Source organism: Embiotoca jacksoni, unplaced genomic scaffold (genome assembly GCF_022577435.1).
Source record: "Embiotoca jacksoni isolate LCO1_2020_lvr unplaced genomic scaffold, fEmbJac1.0.p SCAF_30, whole genome shotgun sequence".
Lineage (NCBI taxonomy): Eukaryota > Metazoa > Chordata > Actinopteri > Embiotocidae > Embiotoca > Embiotoca jacksoni.
The window spans coordinates 4662884-4686150 of NW_027185382.1; the positions used below are offsets into that span (position 1 = coordinate 4662884).

The 23267-nt window shown below is 44.0% G+C and overlaps 1 protein-coding gene across 1 annotated transcript in view; it reads left to right on the forward strand.

The window, feature by feature from the left end:
* The window catches only part of LOC138206911 (SH3 domain-binding protein 4-A-like), a 34308-nt gene extending 11325 nt beyond the window's left edge, over positions 1-22983 (forward strand). Inside the window, exons 7-12 of the mRNA XM_069163766.1 lie at positions 2224-2310; positions 3548-3650; positions 9103-9284; positions 9829-12182; positions 20436-20624; positions 20894-22983. Coding sequence (XP_069019867.1) covers positions 9161-9284; positions 9829-12182; positions 20436-20624; positions 20894-21118 — 2892 coding nt within the window. The 5' untranslated portion in view covers positions 2224-2310; positions 3548-3650; positions 9103-9160 and the 3' untranslated portion in view covers positions 21119-22983. The remainder of the gene's footprint in view (positions 1-2223; positions 2311-3547; positions 3651-9102; positions 9285-9828; positions 12183-20435; positions 20625-20893) is intronic.
* The last annotated feature ends 284 nt before the right edge of the window (positions 22984-23267 follow it).

Here is a 23267-nt window from a genome sequence, read left to right on the forward strand (position 1 = left end):
TTCACATCCCACAGTTCCCATTCAGCCCCGATGAATAGACGCGTCAAATCCAGTCTGGGCCTCCAATAAGAGCTGAACTACGGGGCAGCAACGGCTGCTGCGAACGAGTCGCATCCAACACAAAACGTTTCACCGCTTTATCCCGGCTCTCTGCGTGGAGGTGTTTCCCCTCGGAAAAACACTTCAAGCTTCAATCTTTGTCTTTAAGAGTGTTTGAATTTGCTTCGTACAAACTGCTCTGCTCGAGATAGTATATTTATATGGATTAGAAATGAACCATCTGCTGACCTCATCACTGCTTCTCTGATGTCAGCTTCACATCTGTGACCTCCACCTCATGCTGGAAGAGTTTGAAGTCGTTTGGAAAGTGGAGTTCAAGTTCAGGGTTGTTGAATTGATTTCCTTGAAATTGAGTGGAAATATTCGTGATCTTTGGAGAATAAAGTCTTGTGATCCGCCGACGTTTCCTGTTGCATCACCTGCAGATTAAAGCACTCACTTAAACTGAAAAAATATTCTGATATTATTCATTCGCTCTTTGATCTCCTTGAGCGTGAGTTGAAATGACTTTGATGGTCCCTGTTGTCTTCAGCGCCATCGTCATTCACAGCCAGAGTCTGTAATCGTCTAATCTGACACGTTTTTAACATTGTGTTGTTTGTAGTAGACGGTTTAACCTCCAGAAAAAGAAGTCAGAGGTTGAAAGTTTGATGTTTGACAAGATAAATCTTAACTGGAGGTTCATTACTAGGACAGAGTTTCAAATTAAGACAGAAAAGAGGAGCAGACAAGAAAACAGTGTCTGTTTTTAAAAGATCCATTAAAAACCATGTGAATTGATGACAAATCTGTTTTGGAGTAAACATGCAAACAAATCAGTAAACAAAGACCTGAATAATTCATTGTGCAGAAAATGTCTCCGATTCAGTCGGATTAATGTGTTTCATCTCGAGGAATAACTGAAAACTTGCGTGTGTTTGATTTAGCTGCAGAAATCGGTGTCTGAGGTGACTCCGTCCCGCTGAACGGCCATCAGCGCCCCCGCATTGATCTCCTGTCACTTCATAACTGGCCTTACAGATGTCCATCGTGTCCCCCTCAGCCCCTGACAGAGCTTGAGGCGGTCAGATAAATCTCAGCGCTTTCACGTCTGTGAAGCCGCCGCCGCCGCCGCCGCATTCATCACGCACTCTGTGTTCGAACAAAGAGGAACAGAGATGCTTTTTACAATCCTGCAGCTTTTGGGATGTGACTGAACTGTGAAATCTGACACAAACGCAGGAGCTGAATAAGATAAGAGCTCATGAATGAGCAGCACCTTGATGCCGGTTCATATCTCAAGAGGCTTTACTCAGCGGTGCATCCAGATACATAGAAAACTCTGTGTGCAGGTGATGGAGAGAGATGCGAGAGGCTGATCTGATTTTTATGAGATTAATCAGGACAATGATTTTTAATTAGGTTGCTCTTTCTCTGCCTCTCCAGCTGTTGGTCTAATTAGCTGTCCGGATGGAGACTTGTGGGTGCAGCCTTTAAAAGCTCCCTCAGGCATGACTGAAAGGGGAGCAGAGAGGCAACACGTGGACGCTTATCGTTTCCACTCGTCCTCTCTGTATGGAGACGGCGCTGACGGTCCACTTTTCGCAGCTCTCTCTGTCAGAGATGATCAAAGTCCTGCTTTCCTTCTGCTTCACATTCAGACTGATGACGGAGCTTGATGTTATCTTCTGTGCGTCACGGTGGATTTAGTGGTTATCAGAAGTGCAAACTGTCAGTTAAAAGGAGAATAAACAACAGAAGCACTTCTGACTGGAGCTCAGCATCACTGTGCAGCTCTGGTTGTTTGATTCATTCAGATTCAGACTTTATGCTCCTCAACATTAGGGTCCAGAGTAGAAACTTTTTGAAGTGTCCCAGATCACCAAACTAAAGCCAGAGACAGTGAAAATAATTATATTTTGCATTCTTTTCTAATTTAATACAGTTTCATGATTTTTTTTTTTTTTTATCTCCTAGTTATACTTTCAATCTCACCATTTTGATGTTTTATCTATCTTTTTTTATCCTATAATGATATTATTTGTCTGATCATTTTGGCTTTTTATCTCATAATTTAACTTTTTATATTGAAATTAGACTTTTTATCTCAATATATTGTCTATCTGTCTCATAATTTTTATTTTTAATCTCACAATTTGCACCTTTTTTTTTTTTATCTCATAGTTTAACTTTTTCAGATAGAAACACCGGTAGAGGAACTGAGGTCCTCTAAAGGTTGCTGTTCCTGGGAAAAGTTCCTGCAGTGGGAGCGTAAGTAATAACAAAGACAAGTCGTCAGCTCCACAAAACTTCCATCTGTCCTGATGTTTAAGTGCCAGTGACATTAAATGTAAGACTGCATTAGTGATCCGGGCTGAGTGAACAAACCACTTGTATTCTCCCACACAGCCCTTTTAGGCTCCTTTTAAACAGTGTGATTCAAAGAGGAACAACCTTCATCTTCCTCTGGGGCTCTTTGTTCACTCTGATGTTGAAGGTTGTCTTTTTTTTTCTCTCACAGCATCCCCTTTTTAAAAGAAAAGACAGAAAAATAAATCAATTTTTTTTTTTTTATCAGTGGTGTCACCAGACCTCAGCAGCCGCAGAGGGATCTCAGCTCTCTGGTAGCTTTTAATCACCAAATGAACTGCGGCTCATTAACAGAAGACCGTCCTGCTGCACGAGCCATTAACCCTTCAGCTTTATTTATAGAGGCACGCTCAGGCACGTTTATACTTTTTATTTGCAGCTTTAATGCTCCGTTTAAGGAGATAATATCCAGGTTTATTTTCTGTATCGATAGTGGAAACGTGTCGTAACCACAGCAGTAAAATTTCAGTTTTTAGTCGCCCTTTATTGGGTGGAAGAATAATGGCAGCGGCACTGATGTTTCTTGTTCTTGTGAATTGAGGTAAATCTGGAGTGAGTTAATATTAAGAGGAGCAGGGAAGAGCGTTAGTATTTGTTTAAAGGAACTGTGTCAGTCATGTAATACTAGGTTTTAGAGTCTGCCATGAGCTGTTGATGAAAGCCCATTTCTGCTATTTCACAGAAGAAAACAAAGTCATGCTGGTGGAAATTAGAATTTCTTTTTGGAGGTTATATCTTAGAATTCATGTCAGAATAGTTTTGATTTATCTCACATTTTGAAGTTTATTTTTTACATGCTTCAATATGCAGAAAGCAAAGTAGAGACTCACCTGTTGTGTACCGATTAGGTCACATTCAGTTACTCACTCAATAATAATAATAAGAAAAGGCCTAATTATACACATGCAGTGTGCATGGTATGCGTGTGTTGGTCCCGCCCCTCCTCGTGACGTCAGCCACTCCCTTCCAGCGGAGCCTCGCCTTCAGTCCTCCGGCAGACCGGAGCAGAGACGGACGGAGTCCGCCGCACCTTCTCATTTGTTAACGTTAAAAACTTATCTGACCGGAAACAAGCGCTTCTTTTGTGTTTCCACAGCCTTTTCCTCCATTTTTCTTTGTGATTTTTTTTTTTTTTTAGACAAATGACGCGTGAAAAAACGAGAAGAAGAAGAAGTGTCGCGGGGCTCTCCATCAGCTCACCTCTCACTTCGCACGTTCCCCGAGCGCTCCAGTCGCAGGAGGTCAGTTCGCATTACAACCAAATGTAGATTTCACTACTTCTGCTTCTGTTTGAGACAATGCATTCCCACAGCTTCGTTGTCCACGTAGAAGAACAGTGTGTAGGGATGAATTCGGCTTTACTCACATGAGAATTCTCCTTAATGTTCCCGTGATATACCCATACATATCCATCTCTGCTGCTCTATGAGGACTCTTTACGGTGTTATTATGCGTCTTTACTGCTTTGCTTAGACTTTTTACCAATATTGATTGTACATAATGACTTTGTAAAGAGTTTTATGAATGTTTAATAGGTTCTTTGGCCCAAGATGGTTTATTTTTGTGCTTAACAGTGTTCTTTTTAGGATTTATTGTTCTTTAGTTCTATGATATTGTTATAATATTCCTAAAGTATTCTTCTAATATTTGTAATCGGCTTAAATTTAAACACTGGCCATCGTTCCCACTTTTCTTTAATTATAGAATATACACATGGAGATTGAAGCGGAGGTTGCAGAGGGAGGTTCAGCAGCAGATGGAGGAAAATGACTGGAAATGATAAGCTGACAATTAGCGCGTATTGTGACGCGTGCGCGCGCACCCTGTCTCCAGCGCCTCCTTAGCCGTGCCAATAAGGTCATCTGATAAGCTGAAAATCCTCTCCTCCCTATCTCTCTCTCTTTCTCTTGGCCTCAAGCTTTCAGAGGAGAGTTTGTTCTTTTTATCCTCTTTTTTTTCCTCCTCCCTTTTTCCCCTCCTTTTCCTTATTGTCCACTTTTTTTCAACTCTTCAGCTGCATTTTCCCTGATCTTTTGTCATGGATTCTCCTCATCTTCCTCAGCAGCTTTTCTGTATCCTTGCCTTTTTCTTTTTGTAACTCCACTTCATCTTCACACTCTCCCTCCTTCTCCTCCACCTCCTTACTCAACAACTCTGCTCTTCTGTTTCCTCTTTCTCTCCCTCCCTCCCTCATTTATTGTCTCCTCTTCCCACCTCTCTAAAACAGATGTGACTCCTGAATGAATGCATACCTGTGGCTAACATCTCCAAATCAGCCAGTCCAAACCAAATCTGACATAAAACCTCCATCAAACTCACAGAGAGGCGGCTTATGTTTGGAAATGAGTGAAAATGGTGATAAATCATGATAAAAACACGACATACTGTATCTTTAAAGCCTGCAGGCGGCTTTTCATGTCAGCGACTGAAAGAAACAGGAGCCTTAAAAGTGCTTCATCTTCAAAGTCAGTTTGGAAAATCATCAAACTGAATTTTTGCCTTTTAACAAAAACCTCTTTCGATTTGAGCAGAAATCCTGTAAAAATAATCCTACATTAATTTTCTAAAGCTGAATAAAAGCACATACTGTTCTATCAGTTGGCAATACAGTGTGATTTAGCTGCTTTTATATTTTCCCTGAATTTATTACATGAATAACTCTTTCCAGCCCGTGTTCAGCGCATCTTTCATGTTCATGTTTTATGAAGTGATACTTGGCTGTAGTTTGAAACGTAATGGGGAAAATGAAACTTTACGCTGGCTGTAGGTTGACCTGTTGATGTGTGCAAAATGCCACATGTTCTTCTTCTTCTTCTTCTTCTTTTTCCTCCTCCTCTTCCTCTGGAACCTGCTGCAGAATCTCCTTCACCGTGGAGGTGGAAGTGACACTAAAACGAAGCACTTAACAGGTTCATTTACCTGGAAATTCATCCTGAGAGGAGAAAGTGGCGATTGTAATATTTTATGGATGAATTTCCCCAGCGATGAACGGTGGCATATGGGGCAGAGTGCCGCCGTAGACTAATGTATTTGACCACATGCCAAGTGGAAAGTTTTTTTATTGATTACTTTTTTTTTTCCTGCAGGTCAGATATGAGCAGGTCTGCAGAGTGCTGGTTTTGAATGAGCTAATTTGTTTATTTTTCCACTGATTACTTCACGTATCCGTGCATGTAAATGTTTATTTCAGGCGGCTCATCTCTGTGTTTCCTTTCAGTTCGACTGGAAACAAATTTCTGTAAGGATTCGTGTATAAATCAGTTTTTTTGGACAGCTGCCGGAAGCTCCAGCTGTTGAGTGCAACTCCTCGTTTCCCTAAATCTCTACAACGAAGGTGAAGAGTGTGAAGTTCGCCTGACAGACACAAGAATTATCTTTTAACCCCAAATACATTAAACTGTGCCCAGTGCTCTCTCTGCTAGAAATGATCTACGGTGGTCCGCAGAGGACAATCGTAACGATTACTCAACAGGAATAAAAGGTGAATTAGATCATTAGAGGTGACCATTGTGTTTGGAAGTATGTGGGTAAACTTTCAAGGACATCTTTCCCCCGAGCTCCTGTTGATTTCTGCTGTTTCACCTCAGCAGGTGTAAACACAGCTCCTCCTGGTGCATGCTGGGAGCAGAGCTGCACCGCTGCTGGTCTGTTAGTCACCTGAGTCAACTGGAACCGATGCGTTTCTGTCACTCAGGTCAGCCCTGAATTAAACAGATGAGCGGGCCGATTGTTTTAGATCCTATTTTTTTGGTGGAAAGAGGCGAGCACACGATGTGAGAACGAAACAAACTAAACATTACGTTACTCATTTATTATGAAGGAACACATTAAAAGAATACAATTTTCGAGGTTTTATCTTGGTTTTTCCTTTCAAACAGATGCACTCTTGAGATTTGTTGACTCATCTAACTAGCCCATAAAGGTGTTTTCATTTCATCTGATTTAACTGATGGTTGAAGAATCGTGACTTGGGCCGAGTGAGGAGCTGCCTTTGGTTTATTTGATCTTAATATCAGAGACTTTTAGCCCTCAGTCTCCTGCTTTGATCTGACATTACTGCCTACTTGAATATTTTCACAGGAACTTCAAATTGAATTGAAATCTTACCTCCTGCTGCTTGTGTTGGCGGTTTTGTTTCCAGCCAGCAGATGATTCTCCGTCCTGTAGTCTGCCCACTTTAAACAGCCGTGATGGAAAAATGATAAACTCTCTGCGAGCGTATGACTGCTGGAAACTGTTATTATAGTAACGCTCATCCAGGGATTAGGACCGGCCGACTCTCGCCTAATTAAACTTTCGACTCCCCGATGCGCTCGTGGCTCCTGCGCTCCGTCAGCCCGACTGAAATGAGTTAATAACTCTGAGTATTTCACCGACTTGCAGATGAGTTCAGTCCCTGCTTCCAGTTTTTAGAGAGGCTGACCCACAGGCTCTCCAGCAGTTTGCTGCACAGCCCCTGAAAGCTGCTATTTTTTGGGCGTTTCCTCTCCCTCTGTCATGGAAATTTCTCCGCTAACGTGAAGTAAACCGAGTTAATCTCGCTGTTTATACTCGTGTTCTTCTTCAGTATCTCTGATCTGAAGAATTCTGCCTGTGAGAAGCTCTCTTACTCAGAGAAGCTCATCCAGGCATCACATTGCTGCTCCTCTATCAAAAGGAAGTTCATGAAGCTGCAGCTGCGTCTCCAGTTGCATCAAACAGCAGCTTCCTCTTCCTCGTTTCTCCCCCCTCACACCTCCTGCATCTGTCAGAGCCGTCCTCACCCCCTGCCGCATTTAGCGGGGATCTCCTCGGTATTATATCAAAGCGAGCAACGGTGTCTTTGTCTACCGGCTTGCTATTGATCGCAGCCGGCCCGCTGAGTGTTCATTTTCGAGCGGGGGGAAGTGTGTGTGTGTGTGTGGGGGGGGGGGTTATCGATGGACGACACACTTCCTGATGAGCAGAGTGGGTGCAGGAAAATGAAATGTCACCTCGGAGGGGCCTGGCCGGCTTTCAGTGGGAACTCCCGGGTGAACAAGCTACTAAACAAGCCCCCGCTTTCACTTCCCTGCATCCCAGAGTGCACCTCGGCTGCATTTAACCTTGTAAATATACATTTTTCACTTTTCATGACAGACTGGAGCAAACCAGCTTCACATGAGACAAACAAAAGCACAAAAAGTAAATCATCTATGTTCCTCTTACATGACGTGAACTCATTAAGTGGATTACGTTCTTTTAAAACTCAGCATCAGTGGAGACTTAAATGATTGTTAATCAGATCAGAGGATAGAAGAAATGTCATTTATTCCGCTAGATTTCTCCTGGAAACGGCAAGTTTTTGGCCACGAGCAAAAACCACGACCGCTCGATGTCTTCATCTTCTGATGGTCAGCTAATACTTGAATTTTTATCCACTCGTTGATGTTCCGTCTGTTCATTCATCAGATAAAAGCTGTACCTGAGGACCAGCACTAGTTTCCTGACAAAAAGATAGAAGAATGACATTTTTCTGCATATTGCAATTTTTACATGTTACATGGAATATTTACCGCTAACCCACTTTGAAGCTGGATTGTGTGGCTTTGCCCTCAGTTTTCTTTCACTGTGAGTTGTGGTGGAGGCCAAGCATGCACATTTGAACAGTTTTGACAGTGTAAGATGAGAAGGAAGACAGTTTATGCAGAAAGAAGTAAGTTTAATTGAAAGAGAACTCACAGGAACCTCAACAATGCTTTATTTTTGGAGGAAGCTGTTCAGAGGAGACAGACGCTCCGCACCAAAGCTTGTTTACTCTCAATAATGTATGTCAGACCTCGCTAATAATAGCTAATTTTCTGTGTGTTATTTGCAGCTTTAAAGCAGCGCTTTATGAAAACAAAAATCATTCAGCTCCTCACATTAAAGCTCTAATGAAGATAATCAGTGAAAGGCGTTTTCATGGCGGCTCCTGCAGTCTGTGTTGCTTTAATCAGATTAAAATGGCATCATTAGTGTGCAAATGCAAATGTTCCCCCTGTCGCCGCATCCTGCAGGAGTGATAAAGTCTCTCGGGACGGTTTACTGCAAAACAATTTCTTTCTGCTTCTCTAATCAGATTACAGTCGTCTGCTGACTGTGTGTTTTCACACGCAAATTGAATCTCAGCTCAATTCTGACAAGGAAATTGGTAACTTGCTTGATAGGATCTGAGATGTAGAATAAGAAGGAAAATCACTGGCAGCCTGTGGCCTCTGAGACCGGCTTTTGACTTCTGTTTTATAGGTTTTCCTGGTGGGTAGAGAAGGAAGTTTGGAGGATTTGGAAGATAAGGAGATACAATTGATCAAAGATATAAAAGTGAACTTTCTGTTGTTGTGCTTTACGTTATATTTCTGACCATTCTCACTGTCACCGTCTCCCAGAACTTAAATCTCTTTAGGTTTGATTTCTTAATTGCTTTTCGATTGTTCCGCTCCTCAATCGCATCTCCCCGACTTCAACATTCGTGCTCCTTGCATTGATTCAGACAAACTCTCTCCGTTCAGCCAGGAGCTCATTTCTTCCCCGACCTTATTTTCTGCTGCTGCAGCTTTGACCTTTGACTGTGTTGCTGATCTGGAAAATTAACACTGCTTCTGTAAGTCGCTCCAGATCTGCTTGAATGCAGATGTTTAAAACCGGCCAGGCGCTCCCATCCTCAAATCCTTTGTTTGTTTGTTTCTCTTCCAGATGAGAAGCCGCCAATGAGCAAGCGTTTTGTTTTTTGGTTTTTTTGTAAGCACCGGCTATGGCTGCCCATCGAATCATCAGAGTGACGAACAACAACAACATCCTCCCTCGCTGTAAGTCTGAGGGGACGCTCATCGACTTCAGTGAAGGGGTTGGCGGGGCCAGTCTCAACGATGTCAAAGGTCAGTGTGTCACCGCTCCCACACCTTTTTAATTCAGTTACAACCTGGAGAAAAGGATGTTCTGCAAGGTACAAGACTGATTAATTTAAATAATTCAATCTGTCTCTAGAATTTAAATAATTTTGTTGTTTTAATTTTGTGCTCTTCATCTTTTTACAATTAAATTATGCAGTTAAAAATTTCTGTGGCTCTTTCACTCCATTACAGCTTTGTTTACATGCTCCATATACGCTAATGAAGTGAACTAAAAATAGCAGATTATGCAGTAAATTATGCAGTTCATCTGCTCATAAAATACCTGAAAAAATTCTAGTTGGAGTCAGATGATTAGAAATAAAATTTCCGACGGTGAACTGAACCATTAACCCATTTGGACTCAAAGCTCTCCAGTACCTTCACCTCATTAGTTCAACTGGTCCATTTTATCTGTGTCTGGTTATGAGACAAAATCAGCCAATAAGTAATTGAGTGCACTTTTCCAAAGTAGCATCAAACCAGCTGCAAAACACTTTACAAACACGACTGTGATCTCTTTCCTTTTCAGTGCCTTCCCCGAGTGCCTTAAGGCTGGACACCTCAGCCTCCTATGGAGCTGCACAGGAAGTGGTCGCCATAAAGGATTATTGCCCGAGCAGCTTTACCACGCTGAAATTCTGCAAAGGCGATCGCCTCTATGTGCTGGACACGTCAGGCGGAGAGTGGTGGTACGCTCACAACAACACAGAAATGGGATACATCCCGGCCGCTTACGTTCAACCGATCAACTTCAGGAACTCTTCGCTCAGCGACAGCGGGATGATCGACAGTCTTGGGGAGGGATGTGACGATGGCTCAAAGGAGTTCGGGGGTCTCGGGGAGTGGACGGGGATGAGCCTGACGCCCTCCTCGATTTACAACAACAGTTCCTTCTCTTTGAACCCCTTTAACTGCCCGCTAGATAAAAACTGTAAAGATGGAGGTGTGAGGAACTCAACGGATCTTATTCTTTTTGACGCTCTGGCATCTCCGTCGTCTTGCTCTAACTTTAACACCAGTGCGATCATGTCCAATGGGTTCAGCAGCTGCCATATTAACAATACCAACCCCACCAACCCCAACCAGGAGGTTGCACCTAACACACACAGGGATAATCCATTTTTCAGGAGTAAACGTTCCCACAGTCTGTCAGAACTGTCCGTCCTGCAGGCGCAGTCCAACCCAACCTTACCTTCTTCTGGATTCTTCACGGGCCTTAAGGCTCCCTCACCGGAGCAGTTTCAGAGCAGGGAGGACTTCAGGACTGCTTGGCTCAACCACAGAAAGTTAGCCAGGTCTTGCCATGACCTGGACTCCCTGGGTCAGAGTCCCGGGTGGGGCCAGACGCAACCGGTGGAGACCAATATAGTGTGCAGGTTGGACAGTAATGGAGGCGTTGTTCAGCTTCCAGACACCCACATCAACGTGCACATCCCCGAGGGCCACGTCAGCCAAGGAGACCACCAGCAGATCTCCATGAAAGCCTTACTGGACCCTCCTCTGGAGCTCAATAGTGACCACTGCTCCACCGTGAGCCCGGTGGTGGAGATCAAGCTCAGCAACATGGAGACCAAGTCCTTCATCACGCTGGAGATGAAGGTATCGGTAGCCGTGAAGAAAGAGAGTTGTCACGCTGCTGAAGTGCTTTGTGTTCGAAGTGACTGCAAAGAAGGGCCTTACACACCGATCCCTAACGCCTACATCTACAAGGACACAGTGCAGGTGCAGCTGGACAGTCTCGAGCCTTGCGTGTACGTAGCGGTTGTGGTTCAGTCGCATTACATCACCCGCAATACGACGGTGTGGGACCACGTGCAGAGGAAAATAACTCTGGGTGTGTACGGACCTAAACACATCCACCCTTCTTTCAAGACTGTCGTGGCCGTGTTTGGGCACGACTGCGCGCCCAAAACCTTGCTGGTAAACGAGGTGGGCCGGCAGGCCGCCACGACCCCGCCGGTGGCCCTCCAGCTGTGGGGGAAGCACCAGTTTGTGTTGGGATTCCCTCAGGACCTCCAGGTGGGATTGTACTCCAACATGTCCAACTACCAGGTGAAGGCGAGCGAGGGCGCCGGGACGGTTCGCGGGTTTCAGGTCAAACTGGGGAAGGTCAGCCGGCTCCTGTACATGATAACGTCACACAACCCCAGCAGCATCTCAGACTTCACTCTCAGGGTCCAGGTCAAGGACGCCCTCGACTGCATCCTCACTCAGTTCTGCGTCCAAACGCCGCCGCCGCCGCCGAAGACCGGAGTGAGGATTACAGGCCAGAGGAGGTTTCTGAAGAAGAAAGAGGTGGATAAGATCGTTCTCTCGCCGCTGGCTGTCACCTCCAAACACCCAAAGTTTCAGGACAGGTGCATTATGAACCTAAAGTTTGGCAAGTTGATTAAAACGGTGATCAGGCAGCACAAGAGTACCTATCTGTTGGAGTACAAGAAGGGGGATGTCATTGCTTTGCTTAGCGAGGAGAAGATCAAACTACGAGGGCAGCTGCGGACCAAAGAGTGGTACATTGGATACTATCAGGGAAAGATGGGGCTCGTCCACGCCAAGAACGTTTTGGTTCTGGGTAAGGTCAAGCCCATTTACTGGTGTGGGCCGGACCTAACGACCACCATGCTGCTGGAGCAGATCCTGAAGCCTTGCAAGTTTCTTACGTACATCTATGCGAGCGTGAGGACGGTGTTGATGGAGAATGTGGGTAACTGGAGGGCGTTTGCAGACGCCCTGGGGTACGGGAATCTGCCGCTGAATTATTTCTGTCGCACCGAGCTGGACAATGAACCGGAGAAGGTGGCGTCGGTTCTGGAGAAACTCAAAGAGGAGTGTACCAACATGGAGAACAGGGAGAGGAAGTCCTTCCAACGGGAACTCATGATGGTAAGACGACATTTTAGTATCTGTTATTTCTAAGTGTCAAAGACATCATGAAAGGTTTATCTGCGTGCAAATTTACAGACAATCTAGAGGCGGGAAAATGTGTTTATGGGGATTTTATAGTGATTTTATAGTGTTTTTAAGATCCATTTCCACTACGTTGCACCTTTGAATAAGTAAGTATTGTGTTAGGCTTCTCACAGCTGTATTAAGGTGCCCTCAAGTGCAAGGCACTTAAAGTTGTGTGCCTCCCCTTCTTCTTATCATACAGGATTATTCACTCATGATTGAAATGACCTGACACAGAGAGAAGCAGCAAATCTTCACGTTTGAGAAGCCGGGAAAAGATCAACATTTTGCTGCATTCTTTGGGAGGAATACAAGTTCAGTCAGTAAATTGTCCTCGATCAGAGAAATAACAGCAAGGCACAAAATTGGTGCCATTCCCCTAAATCCTGCAGGCGGTTGAAAAATACATTCATGGTCAGCAAATGCTTTTACTGCCCTAAAATTTGACCAAAAAAAAAGTCCTGCATAAACATAAAAGAAGGCAGCAGCTTTTATTCTGGCATGATGCACATTAGAGAGTCAGAGACGACTGATGGAGCCGTTTGCTGCATCATTAGTTTAGCTTTGTGGCGGAAGAAAGAAAAAATTAATTTCCTAAACAATCAGAGGCTCTCGCTGTTTGATTGATTATCACTTCTTTGCGGAAACAGCCCTCAACAGATTTTTTTTTCACTGCAGTCTGGGGGACGCAGTCTATGTGTGTGAACTGGAAGGATTTGAGTCCTTCTGCTCAGTCACATGAGTAGTAAACAACTTGTCTTACCGCCCGAGGTGGCTCACAGTGGAAACAGGCATCACATGAAAAATGAAGCAGGAGTTGGAGGAGAAAATCCTGTAAAGGGGAAAAGCACAGAAATAAACCGCAACATCTGCAGTTTGGGTGAAAACAAGTCTGTCAAGCAAACACACGCAAACCTCGATGTGTTTTTCTGACAGCGCCGGCACCCTGCAGGAAGCAAAACAGTCCCGAGGCATTCCCCTCGCCAGACACCATCATTCAGAAAGTACTTTAAGCAAAGCACGTTTTCCGACTGCTGTTTATCCGGGCAGAGTCGATGAAGCATGCGTGCACTGTTGTTGCAGCTCAATGCGGCCGCCGGTTTTTGCCATCAGAGGTAACATGCGTTTCTAAATGGGGTCTTTTCAGGTAAAAGAGGGTGTAACTCATTTTCTCTTGATGCATTTCACCTCCGAGTTTTCCAGAGCGACTCACCTGCAGCCAGCTCTCCCCGTCTGGCTCCATGTTCTGAGTCTGAAGAAAGGAGGACGGCTTTTAATCTGGCGGCTACCTTCAGCTCCTCGGCTTTCTTATCTCTGCACCAGGCTTCATCCTTGACTCCACTGGGCTCCATTTGATTTTTATGTTTCCTCGAATATGAAACAAGAACAAACTCACGTGTCCTTCACTGAAGTCCAGCAGCTTCCTTATGAAGTCTGAAACACGTTCACCAAGGCGATGGAGAGGTTTGACCCACTGACCTTGATAGAAAGACCTTGTTACAACACGTGCAGGTGTTGGAAAAGCACGCTGTGTGCTTTTCTGCCTGAAGGCTGCCGCAAAAAAACTCTGACCCACTGCAAAAATATGATTTCATGACTTCACGTGTCTGCGAGTCCTTCAACCTGTCCTGTTCTTAGTGTTTGTATTTTCTGATAAGAGATCAGACCTCCGGGGTTTTTGGGTGTTGTTTGGTAGTAGCAGTCGGCCAGGCCAGTTTTTTAAAACAGATTTTCACTGGATCTTTTTGTCCAAAGACATCTGAACCTGGCCCCCTGCTGCGAACAGCCCCCTGTAACGTTCAGTGATTGGTCATCATCCAGCTGCCGGTCCAGTGACTCACACAAGCTTGGATTACCAGACCTTCCCTTCAAAGGAAAAAATAGCCCTTCTTATATAATTCTCACTGACTAAAACATTCCTGCAGTGAGAACCTTTGGCTTCAAAATCCTCGATTAGCAAACAAGGCGTTCGTTGTTTTCTCTCAGTAATCTGGCTTTTGCTGCGCCCGAACTAGACAAAAGCACCAAATCCACATTCATCTGTGTCTACATGAGGTATCGAGGGGAAACACTGGGGTTAAATTACTCAAAATTCAGGTGGCTCACTTCACTAAAAGACCACTTCTATATGTTAATTAGCTCGGTGAAAAGATGTGTCAGGAAAGGAGGATGAGTCGAGGGTCGAAGGCTGGTGATTGAAGGTGAGTCCACGGGGTCAGTGAGATATCGGAGCTTCATTGTTTGCCCTGTGGCTTCTTGTAATGAGTGAGGAGGAAGCAGAGAAGCAGGAGTAAAGGTTGGGAGGCATGTGAGAGCTGATACAGGTGGAAAAGAAGGAGCTCAGACACACCTACGTACTGCAGTGAGAGGAGGACGCTGAACGAGAACGAGGTCCATGTTCCTCAACCTGCTGGGAAGAACGATCCCACTCTGAAGCACGGAGGCGATCAGCTTAGCTTAGCATAAAGGGCAAGCCCGGCTAATTACAGCACAAAACAAATAGTTTTTTTTATTTTTTAGGTTGCGTATGGAATAAGCAAACACAATATAATGTGCTAAAGACGGAGTTCATAGGTTTATTTGTGAAGTCTCGACAGGCAGGCCATCTGCTAACCTAATTAAAGTGCCATAAATTTGGCTTCAGCGTTTGCTTTTAATCATACGGAGTTTTTTTTTTAGCTGCAGTGGGAATATTCAACGTTCCTGACAATCTGACTCCAAAGCACCTCATTGTTTTGCCTCTTTTCTTTTTTCGAAGCACATAGCAGCATTTTTATTACTGCTTCACAGAGGCAGTCGTTACAGGAGGCCTGAGAAAGAAAGCAGAGGTTTACACACATTTAGGAGGAACCTTTCAACCACTGTGCAGTTCATCACTTTATCCATAAAACCTATGCATTCAAAAAGCTCACTGATACAGTTTCTTTTTGTGGATAGCAGCTGTTTCACTATATTAGTTTCCTGGCTTGGTACCTCAGCGACTAAAGCTTGTCTGACATATGATGTGTCCAGCGTATGATGTCAAACCGGGTAGTATTTCTCCTTAATGGGGGTATTTGCACCAAAGATGGAAGCAGTTTGAGGGCGTGCTGGCACAGCTGGATTTTCCTCTTTTTTTAATTTTTTACCTTCAGCTGCAGTACGAGCCGCCTGCTGCTGCAGTTCATCTAAACAGCTCGCTGCAGCTTTTTATCCCGTTCCTGCTTTGCATTACTCGAAGCTGATCTGCTTGTATAATCGCCCCGAACGTATCTGTATCTTGTCGTGTCGATTGATTTTAATCGAACAATAGCGGCACAAACAAAAGCGCCGCTAATCTCGCCGTGTTTCGTCTCCTGCGTGACCACACGTGTGTTGAGATAATCGGTTTGATGTAAGACGTGGTTTCAGTGGACGGAGGAGGAGGTCGTGGACGGGTTTGTCTCGGACCACACAGGACAACAGTGACTTCACCCTCTTGTACACACTGAAATAAAGACTTTAAATTGTACTAAAACATGTAAATATGACTTCAACTTTAACTAGAATCTGAAGTTATGGAGATGTTTCATCTGTAAGTCGCTCTCTGGATGGCGTGAAATATTTCAAGTGAAAGTGCTCCAGCAGAACAAGCACTGGTGGTTCAGGATCTTCACCCCTTCCTCCTCCTCCTCCTCCTCCTCCTCCTCCTCCTCCCCCTCCTCCTCCTTGCGAGCCGACAGGTGTTCCCATGTGAAACGTGAGCATGCATTGATCAGGACGGAGTTGGAGGCCCAGGGGCACCCGACACCGCCCCAGCAGATCTTTTAACACCGCGGATCGAGTTACAAAGGCGGAGGACAAAATGAGAAAGCCGTCCCTTGTGCTTGTCAGCGGAGGAGATCGTCGTTTAATAATAGATCCGCACAGAGGCAGGAGAATCACTCCTGCAGGGGACGTAATCAATCCGCCCGTCTGAGAGCAAAGCCTTCAGTCCAAAAAATGAACACTAACAGAACCGCAGCTTAGAAAATGTGACTTCTTCATAAACGTACAGCCCCCCCTGTGACAGCCAATAAAGATCAGCATGTAAATAACGTAATGAATATTTTACAGCCAGCCTGATTATCCAGACGCGGCTGCTGCAGCTTTATCGGGATAAAAACTTGAAATGTGAGATCCGCTGCAGCTTAGATAGTTGTAGGAAAAAAACACAGCACATTGTCAGTGGAAAATCAACCCAGAAACCGGCTCCACAAAGAAAGTGATTGATCCAAAGGTTTTTTTCTCAGCAGCAGCAGCCAGTGAGGGAGCTGCAGTGACCTTCATCCACGTAAACAGCTGGGGACATTTCAACATATCCTTTTATAGGAGCTAAACTCATGAACACATTTAAGACATAAATAAAGAAGAAGAACCTGGAAGATTAGATTAGACAGCAGATGAGGCTGATTTTCTGCAGAAAGCAAAAAAAACCAACAAGCTGAACGATTGAAAGGCAGATGGGGAGGTTTAAAGGAACCGTCTCCAGAGAGGATTTCTATGTATTTTACTATTTGTTTTTCAGCCATGTTAATAAAACAACAGAGTCAGATTCTGAATTTTTCTTTAAAATGTTCGTAAACATTCCCAGTTTATTGGATGGAACATGTAAAGAGCAGCTGGTGTGTCCACATGAGGCATCTTCAACTTCCCTTTGAAGACACCAGATGATTTTGAAGATATAGTTTGGATATAGAGATAGTTTAGCTCGTCCTGTATTTGTATTCCCTGCCCGCCTCGTACTCACTTCTTATCTACCTGTCAGTATCACCCCCCTCCCTCCCCCACGTCCCTCCTCCTCCCCTGCTTCTCTGCTGTTGGAGCTTCTGTAAGTGAAGCTCATTTAGCTGACAGCCGTCCGGTCAGCTGTCAGCTCCGTCTGTCCGTCTGCTCCGAGTGCTTCCTGCACGTCGCCGCTATTTCATTCGGCTCACCCGCACGGCGTTTTTCTATTTCTAGATCACAATCAGGTTGTTGGTTAATAAGCCGGAAACAACGACTGAAATCCGTCTGGAAACGGGAGACGGATAAAGAAATGTGCTGTGGTGGGGCAGATTATTATTATTTTTATTCATGTTAGCAGTGTCACATGACTCTAAGAGGTTTTACAGGTTTTAAAACTCTGCAGCCCTCTTTTTATGAAATGAGGCTAAATATCAGATAAAGTTCAATTAGCAGCATTATATAATAGAGTTTAGTCAAACAGAGAAGCTTTAAACTGATCTAGTTTAAACTGAGGGGCCTGAAATGTAAAAGACTCCAGCTGGAGTTGAAACAACAGCTGACACAGTGTCCTTGAGCAAGACGCTGACCTTTGACCTCCATCTGGTGCAGTTGAGGGCCGCTTCATGTCTCAGAGCGAGATGACACTTCTCTTTTCCCAGACAACCAAAACCCAGATTTATTGTTGTGTCCAGTTGCGTTGCCCGTTCGGCCTCTCTGACCTCCTGCCCTTTATTTTGAAGCTCCGACTCTTTCCCGTTTCCTGTCATGCTTCCTGCTTCAATCCTTTCCGCCTTAAAACATCACACCTCTCCTGCACGGACAGGAGCTCCTGATTTGCATTTGAACACATCATGTGTTAGGACAGCTCGGCCGACCGCGTCTATATTTAGAGCGAAACCTGTGTGAAGCCTGAATCAGCAGTCGGAGGCCAAAGTGCTCGTCGGGCCGGTGGTGGAGAGGAAATATTATATTATCTCAGTTTGGTATGAAAAAGACTGACCTGCTCATTGTAGGTTATTCAGGTTAATTAACTCCATTGCAGGCCTGTAATCTATAATAGAAAAAGACAGAGGAGATAAAGGGAGTGTAAAAATAGATGGTTGTAATTACTGGAAATGACATGGCCTGGGGATTATAAGGTTATAAGCTGTTTTATGACTTATTTCAACATGCGTCAAAAAACAGGGATTCTGCCGAGTGCTTTTAATTCCTCTTAAAAAAAAACAAGTAGGGAGATTGTATAATATAGTCAGCAGGCGGTTATCAGGAATTCTATTAACATTTTTGTCAGCTCTTCACAGCAATAATTCTTCATTATACAATCAGTCAATTAGGGGAATCTTGACCCAAATCAGTGTTACTTTGGACTCCCTCCACTCAAACAGAAGTTACATCTTCATTTATATTGACTGTGCAGCGACATGTAAAGCCTCTTTGCAGCCTTGTATCATACGATGTCAGTAATGAATCAATAGAGCAGCGGTGATGAGGTCGGTGGTTATCAATGGACACCACTTCCCTTCACATGTCGACTGGCTTTCATCTGAACTGCGGTGAAGCTCCTGCAGCTCCTCATCTAACGGTTGTCGCTCCGCGCTGCAACACGATCCCGATAAAACTCACCCGGCGGTTGTTTATCAGCGGCTCCAGACGCGCTCGGCCCGAATCGCGCGCTGTCGACACGCTCGTGGATTTAATTAAAAACCAGTAAGACATCATTTAATTTGCCTGCCTGGCATCTCGAGGCCGCAGCTCGTCTCCTACAGCTGCGGAAAATGCTGAAATTACTCCACGTGTTTATGCTTAAAACTATTCTTGTGATACACAGAAACAACAGCAGCCTCCAGGAGGCAGTGAGACACTTTGCGTTGAGTGTTTTACAGATCCAGTGGTATTTCATGTGATTGATTCCCTCCAGAAAAGTCATGTTTTTGAAGAATAACAGGCTGCACAGGTTAATTAAACTTTGCTGTAAAAAGTCACCCCAAAGTCTGGTTTGGACCGTATCAGAGGATCTTGAGTAAGAATTGTGCCGCAGACCAAAGGCGGCAGGTCTGTGTGATGAAACACCTTTTAATTTAACACTTTCCAGGAAGCACGGCGGTGTGAGAGCACCAACACTTCTGACCACGTCTGAAATTAGTTTGAAAGATTATTAAAGATTTAATCTGCTCCCTTCAAACGGCACAACATTTCTTATCATGTAAATCTCCGCACGTGTCTGCAGCTTTGTGAATCCTCGTACATGTCCTCCATGTTACTATATTCCTGCCGCCGCGAGCACGTGAATCACATCAGGACATATTCAGCACGCTGCTGTTTTCTCCACGTGAACGTTGCATCTCATCCGAAATCCTCGATGACTAAAGGTTTCACGCGGCGCTGAACACAACGTCGCTCGCTGATGTGACCCGATGAAGCCGTTAATAAAGCGAGTGTTCGCTGCGCGGAGGCTGACGGGAGCTGCGACAGGAACAGAGGAGCAGCGACTCTCTGTTGTCACTTACATCTTCAGCCATGATTGGATTATTCATCTATCGTGTGGCCTCAGCGGCGACGCTCAATAATCCCTGAAGATCTCAGTGCTGCTTGATTTTATGACACAAATTGTTTCGCTATCAAACTGTGAAACCTGCAACTGATTGCCTGAATAACAAGTACAATCCTGAAAAACTTTAATTATCTGCATTTAAAGTCAAAATATAAACAAATCAAGTGAATCCTGAGAACTCAATATTCATTTTAAAGGACATGTTGTGTGCACGTGTTAAAATACATCATCTTGACCCGTGCAGAGCCATTTATCGTAGCTCATCTGTGAGGCTTGGCTGTGTTTCGACTTTTTTCTACATAATTTCGATTTTGGTTTGAAAAATCTTTGCGTGAAAATTTCTAAAAACTGGTGTTAATCCGCTGGTGGAGGATTATTTTTATGTCATAGAGGGAAGGAAACATATGTGTCTGCCTTTCTTGCTTTCTGTGCCTGGCAACAAAGAAAAACCTTCCCTGCAAAGAAGCTGAAAGGTATCACCGCAGGACAGGGACTCACTTTGATGCTCATATCTCTAGATAGACACACACGGCGTATTTTGGTCAGGAAATAGAAAAACATGTCAGTGGTCGTCGTGCCACTTTTCAAGAAAAATAAATTCTTGCCTGGGGTGCATTTTCCAGTCAGCTGCTTTTTGTTAAAGCGCAGTACTTTTTAACCCTCATTTAACCGGGTTAGCTGAGTAGGAACGTGTTTACAGCAGCAGCTTGAGGGGCAGCACTACTTATAGGATTATACTCATACACAAAACCAGGTTTTTTTTTTCCTCCCGAACACTTTTTTCAGCTTTTGTTTTTTGCTGTACAGCTTCCAAATCTCCAAATCTCCCAGTAGTTGAGATATTGAAAAAGAGTCATTCTCCTTTGATTAATTCAAACCCCATTTCCCTGCTGACTCTTCAACCCATCAAGGCGTTGCTGAAGATGGACTGCCAGGGTCTGGTCGCCAGGTTGGTCCTGGATTTCGTCTTACTGACCACGGCGGTGGAGGTGGCGTCCCGCTGGAGGGAGCTGGCCGAGAAACTGGCCCGAGTGTCCAGGCAGCAGATGGAGGCTTATGAGGCGCCGCACCGCGACAAGAACGGCCTGCTGGACAACGAGGTGACAAACCGTTATTTCTTGATATCTGTTTAAGGAATAATTAAGGAACTACAGTTCTCATAATTCATTTGGACTCTTATTTAAATATGAGTATCACGTCTGTGTGGTCAGATTTCACTGAGTTGTGACTGATATTTGGTGTAAATTGAAGCGCTGTATTGATGCACCTGTCACTTCCACCTGCCTCCATTAGTCTCACCTCTAACAGGGAACCTCTTCCATAAAAGAAAGCTCAAGCTCCTCTAATCTGTTGCTTTCTGTGTCTTCAGTCCATGTGGAAACCAGCCTACGACTTCCTGCTGACGTGGGCCGCCCACGTCGGGGACAGCTACCGAGACGTGATCCAGGAGCTCCACCTGGGTCTGGACAAGATGAGGAACCCCATCACCAAGAGGTGGAAGCACCTGACCGGCACGCTGATCCTGGTGAACTGCCTCGACACCCTGCGCAGCGCCGCCTTCTGTCCCACCGGATACGGAGATTTTGCTGTTTGAACGTTTCTTTATTTTTTTCAACCTGGGGATCATTTTTACAAGTTGCGTTGGAAGTTTCCGGAGCTCAGATCTGAGATCCGTTGTGGAGTTTGGTTTGACTTTAGTGGACGGGAGGTGTCGAAGGGATGTTACTAAGGACACCGTGTTTGGGATTGGACGTTGAACCGAGCAGTTTTTAGGCAGTCTGATGAACCTTGAGGCTTTCCCTCTGCCTTTGTCCTTCAGGTCCGACCTGTGCGTCCTGGTCTCTAGTTTGGAGTCGTGGATCGACATCATGGCAGCAATGACTGGTTCTCATTAGACACCACAGGTAGAAACCATTTCTAGCACTGGATAAGTCGATGTGAAACCGGAGGATCTGCCTCTTTTTCTTTGTTACCCTTCACGTCGTCCTTCTTCGTTGTGCTTTCTCTACCTCTCATGTTTCTCCTGCTTTCTTCTTCATCTCTTTTCTACCTCACCCTCTGTCTGTCCTTTGACTTTCTCTGTTTCATATTTTTATATCACCACCTTCCTTCCATTTGTGGGTTCAGTGAATTACATGTTCAGATTTCTGCAGTTGTTGTTTCCATCACTGTGTATTTCCTTCCTTCACCCTCAGGACAACATCAGAGACCTCAACCACTGCAGTACATCACTGTGACATTTGCACAGCTTTCAAATTTGATTTGACCCTCGTACAGAAGTGACTGTTCTCACGCTCTCGACTGTTGTTTGCAAGCCAAACTTTATACATGAACAACTTTTCCTCCCATTTCTGACGGACAGTTTTTAGTCACCCATTAGCATTTTTTATAAAAGAAAGAAGGGCGGATATTTGAAAAAAATCTGTCAGAAATTATTCTTAGATTCATACATCAAGAGAATTTGTTTGCGATTAGCTTTGCCAAAAACTGAAAGCCCAATGCTGAAGTCACAGGTGTGTCCATAAAGGTACAGTATATCTGTTCATGCAAGATGTACTTATATTTCTTATACTTGCAGCTAACGTATTATCAGCAGTGTTGTTTTGTTTTCTTAGTTTGGATTTCCTTTTTTCAAAAACAATTTGTGTCATTAAAGTAAAGAGTTTGAAAGGAAATATCAAAATTAATATTAATATTGTTGATATTAAGTCCAGCTAAAAACTAAAAAAGTATGTTTAAGTTGAACATCAAAATGTAGTTCTTGCACACGCTAACGCTACATACTCCACTACACCTTTAGCGAGTTAATCAGCTTGCACACTTGCAAGTGTTCGTGTTTTCCAGATGAATTATGACACGAAGACATTTCTAAAATGTACTTCAGAATAATTAAAATGATTAAAAAAAAAAAAAAAGAGTGCTGACAGTGCACCGTAATGTCAAGCGAGAAACCTGGAGCTGAAACATTTCCACCTTCCTACGTTATCCTGTTAAAAACAAATAAGCACGATCGTCACACAACGAAATGAAAAACTAAGGCTCGCTGTGTTAGCCAGCAAGCATGGCTTTCTAAAGAACACACTGTACACACACTTGTGTTTTGATTTATCAAAAATTACACAAAAAAGAATGAACAGTAAAAACTACATTAATGTAGTTTTTTGTTTAAATTGTATTTATGAAGCCTTTTTTGGTTGTTTTTGTGATCGATCAGCTCTCATTCTGATCGATGCCGCTATCATTTGTTTCTGTTTTCATTTTCGGTCTTTTGTTTCTCTAAAATGTGTTTTTGTGACTGCTGCAGTGTTATGAACATTATCTGAACAGGAAATATGAGAGACATTTATATATTTGTACCGAACGCAGACTGAGTATTACCACGTTTGTGAGCGACGCTGCGTCGCCTGTGACGGGCCGCAGATCTGAAATCTGTTCAGAAAAAATCAATAAAAGACAAACTTGAAAATAACATGTAATGAAAGTGCCTGAAATATCCATTATTTGAGCTTAAAAACACTCTTAAAAAGATATTCTTAACATATTCATATTTTAGTATTAATATCAACCAGTTTTCATTATTTCCTGATTCCAGCATTCAACACAACACACGTGTGTATTATGAGTGGCGTGTGACACCATCATGAACTCCACACGGACAATACAGCAGATTCCTTCATGCAAACACACACACATACACACACACACACGCACACACACACGAAAAACACACTCAGCTATCACAC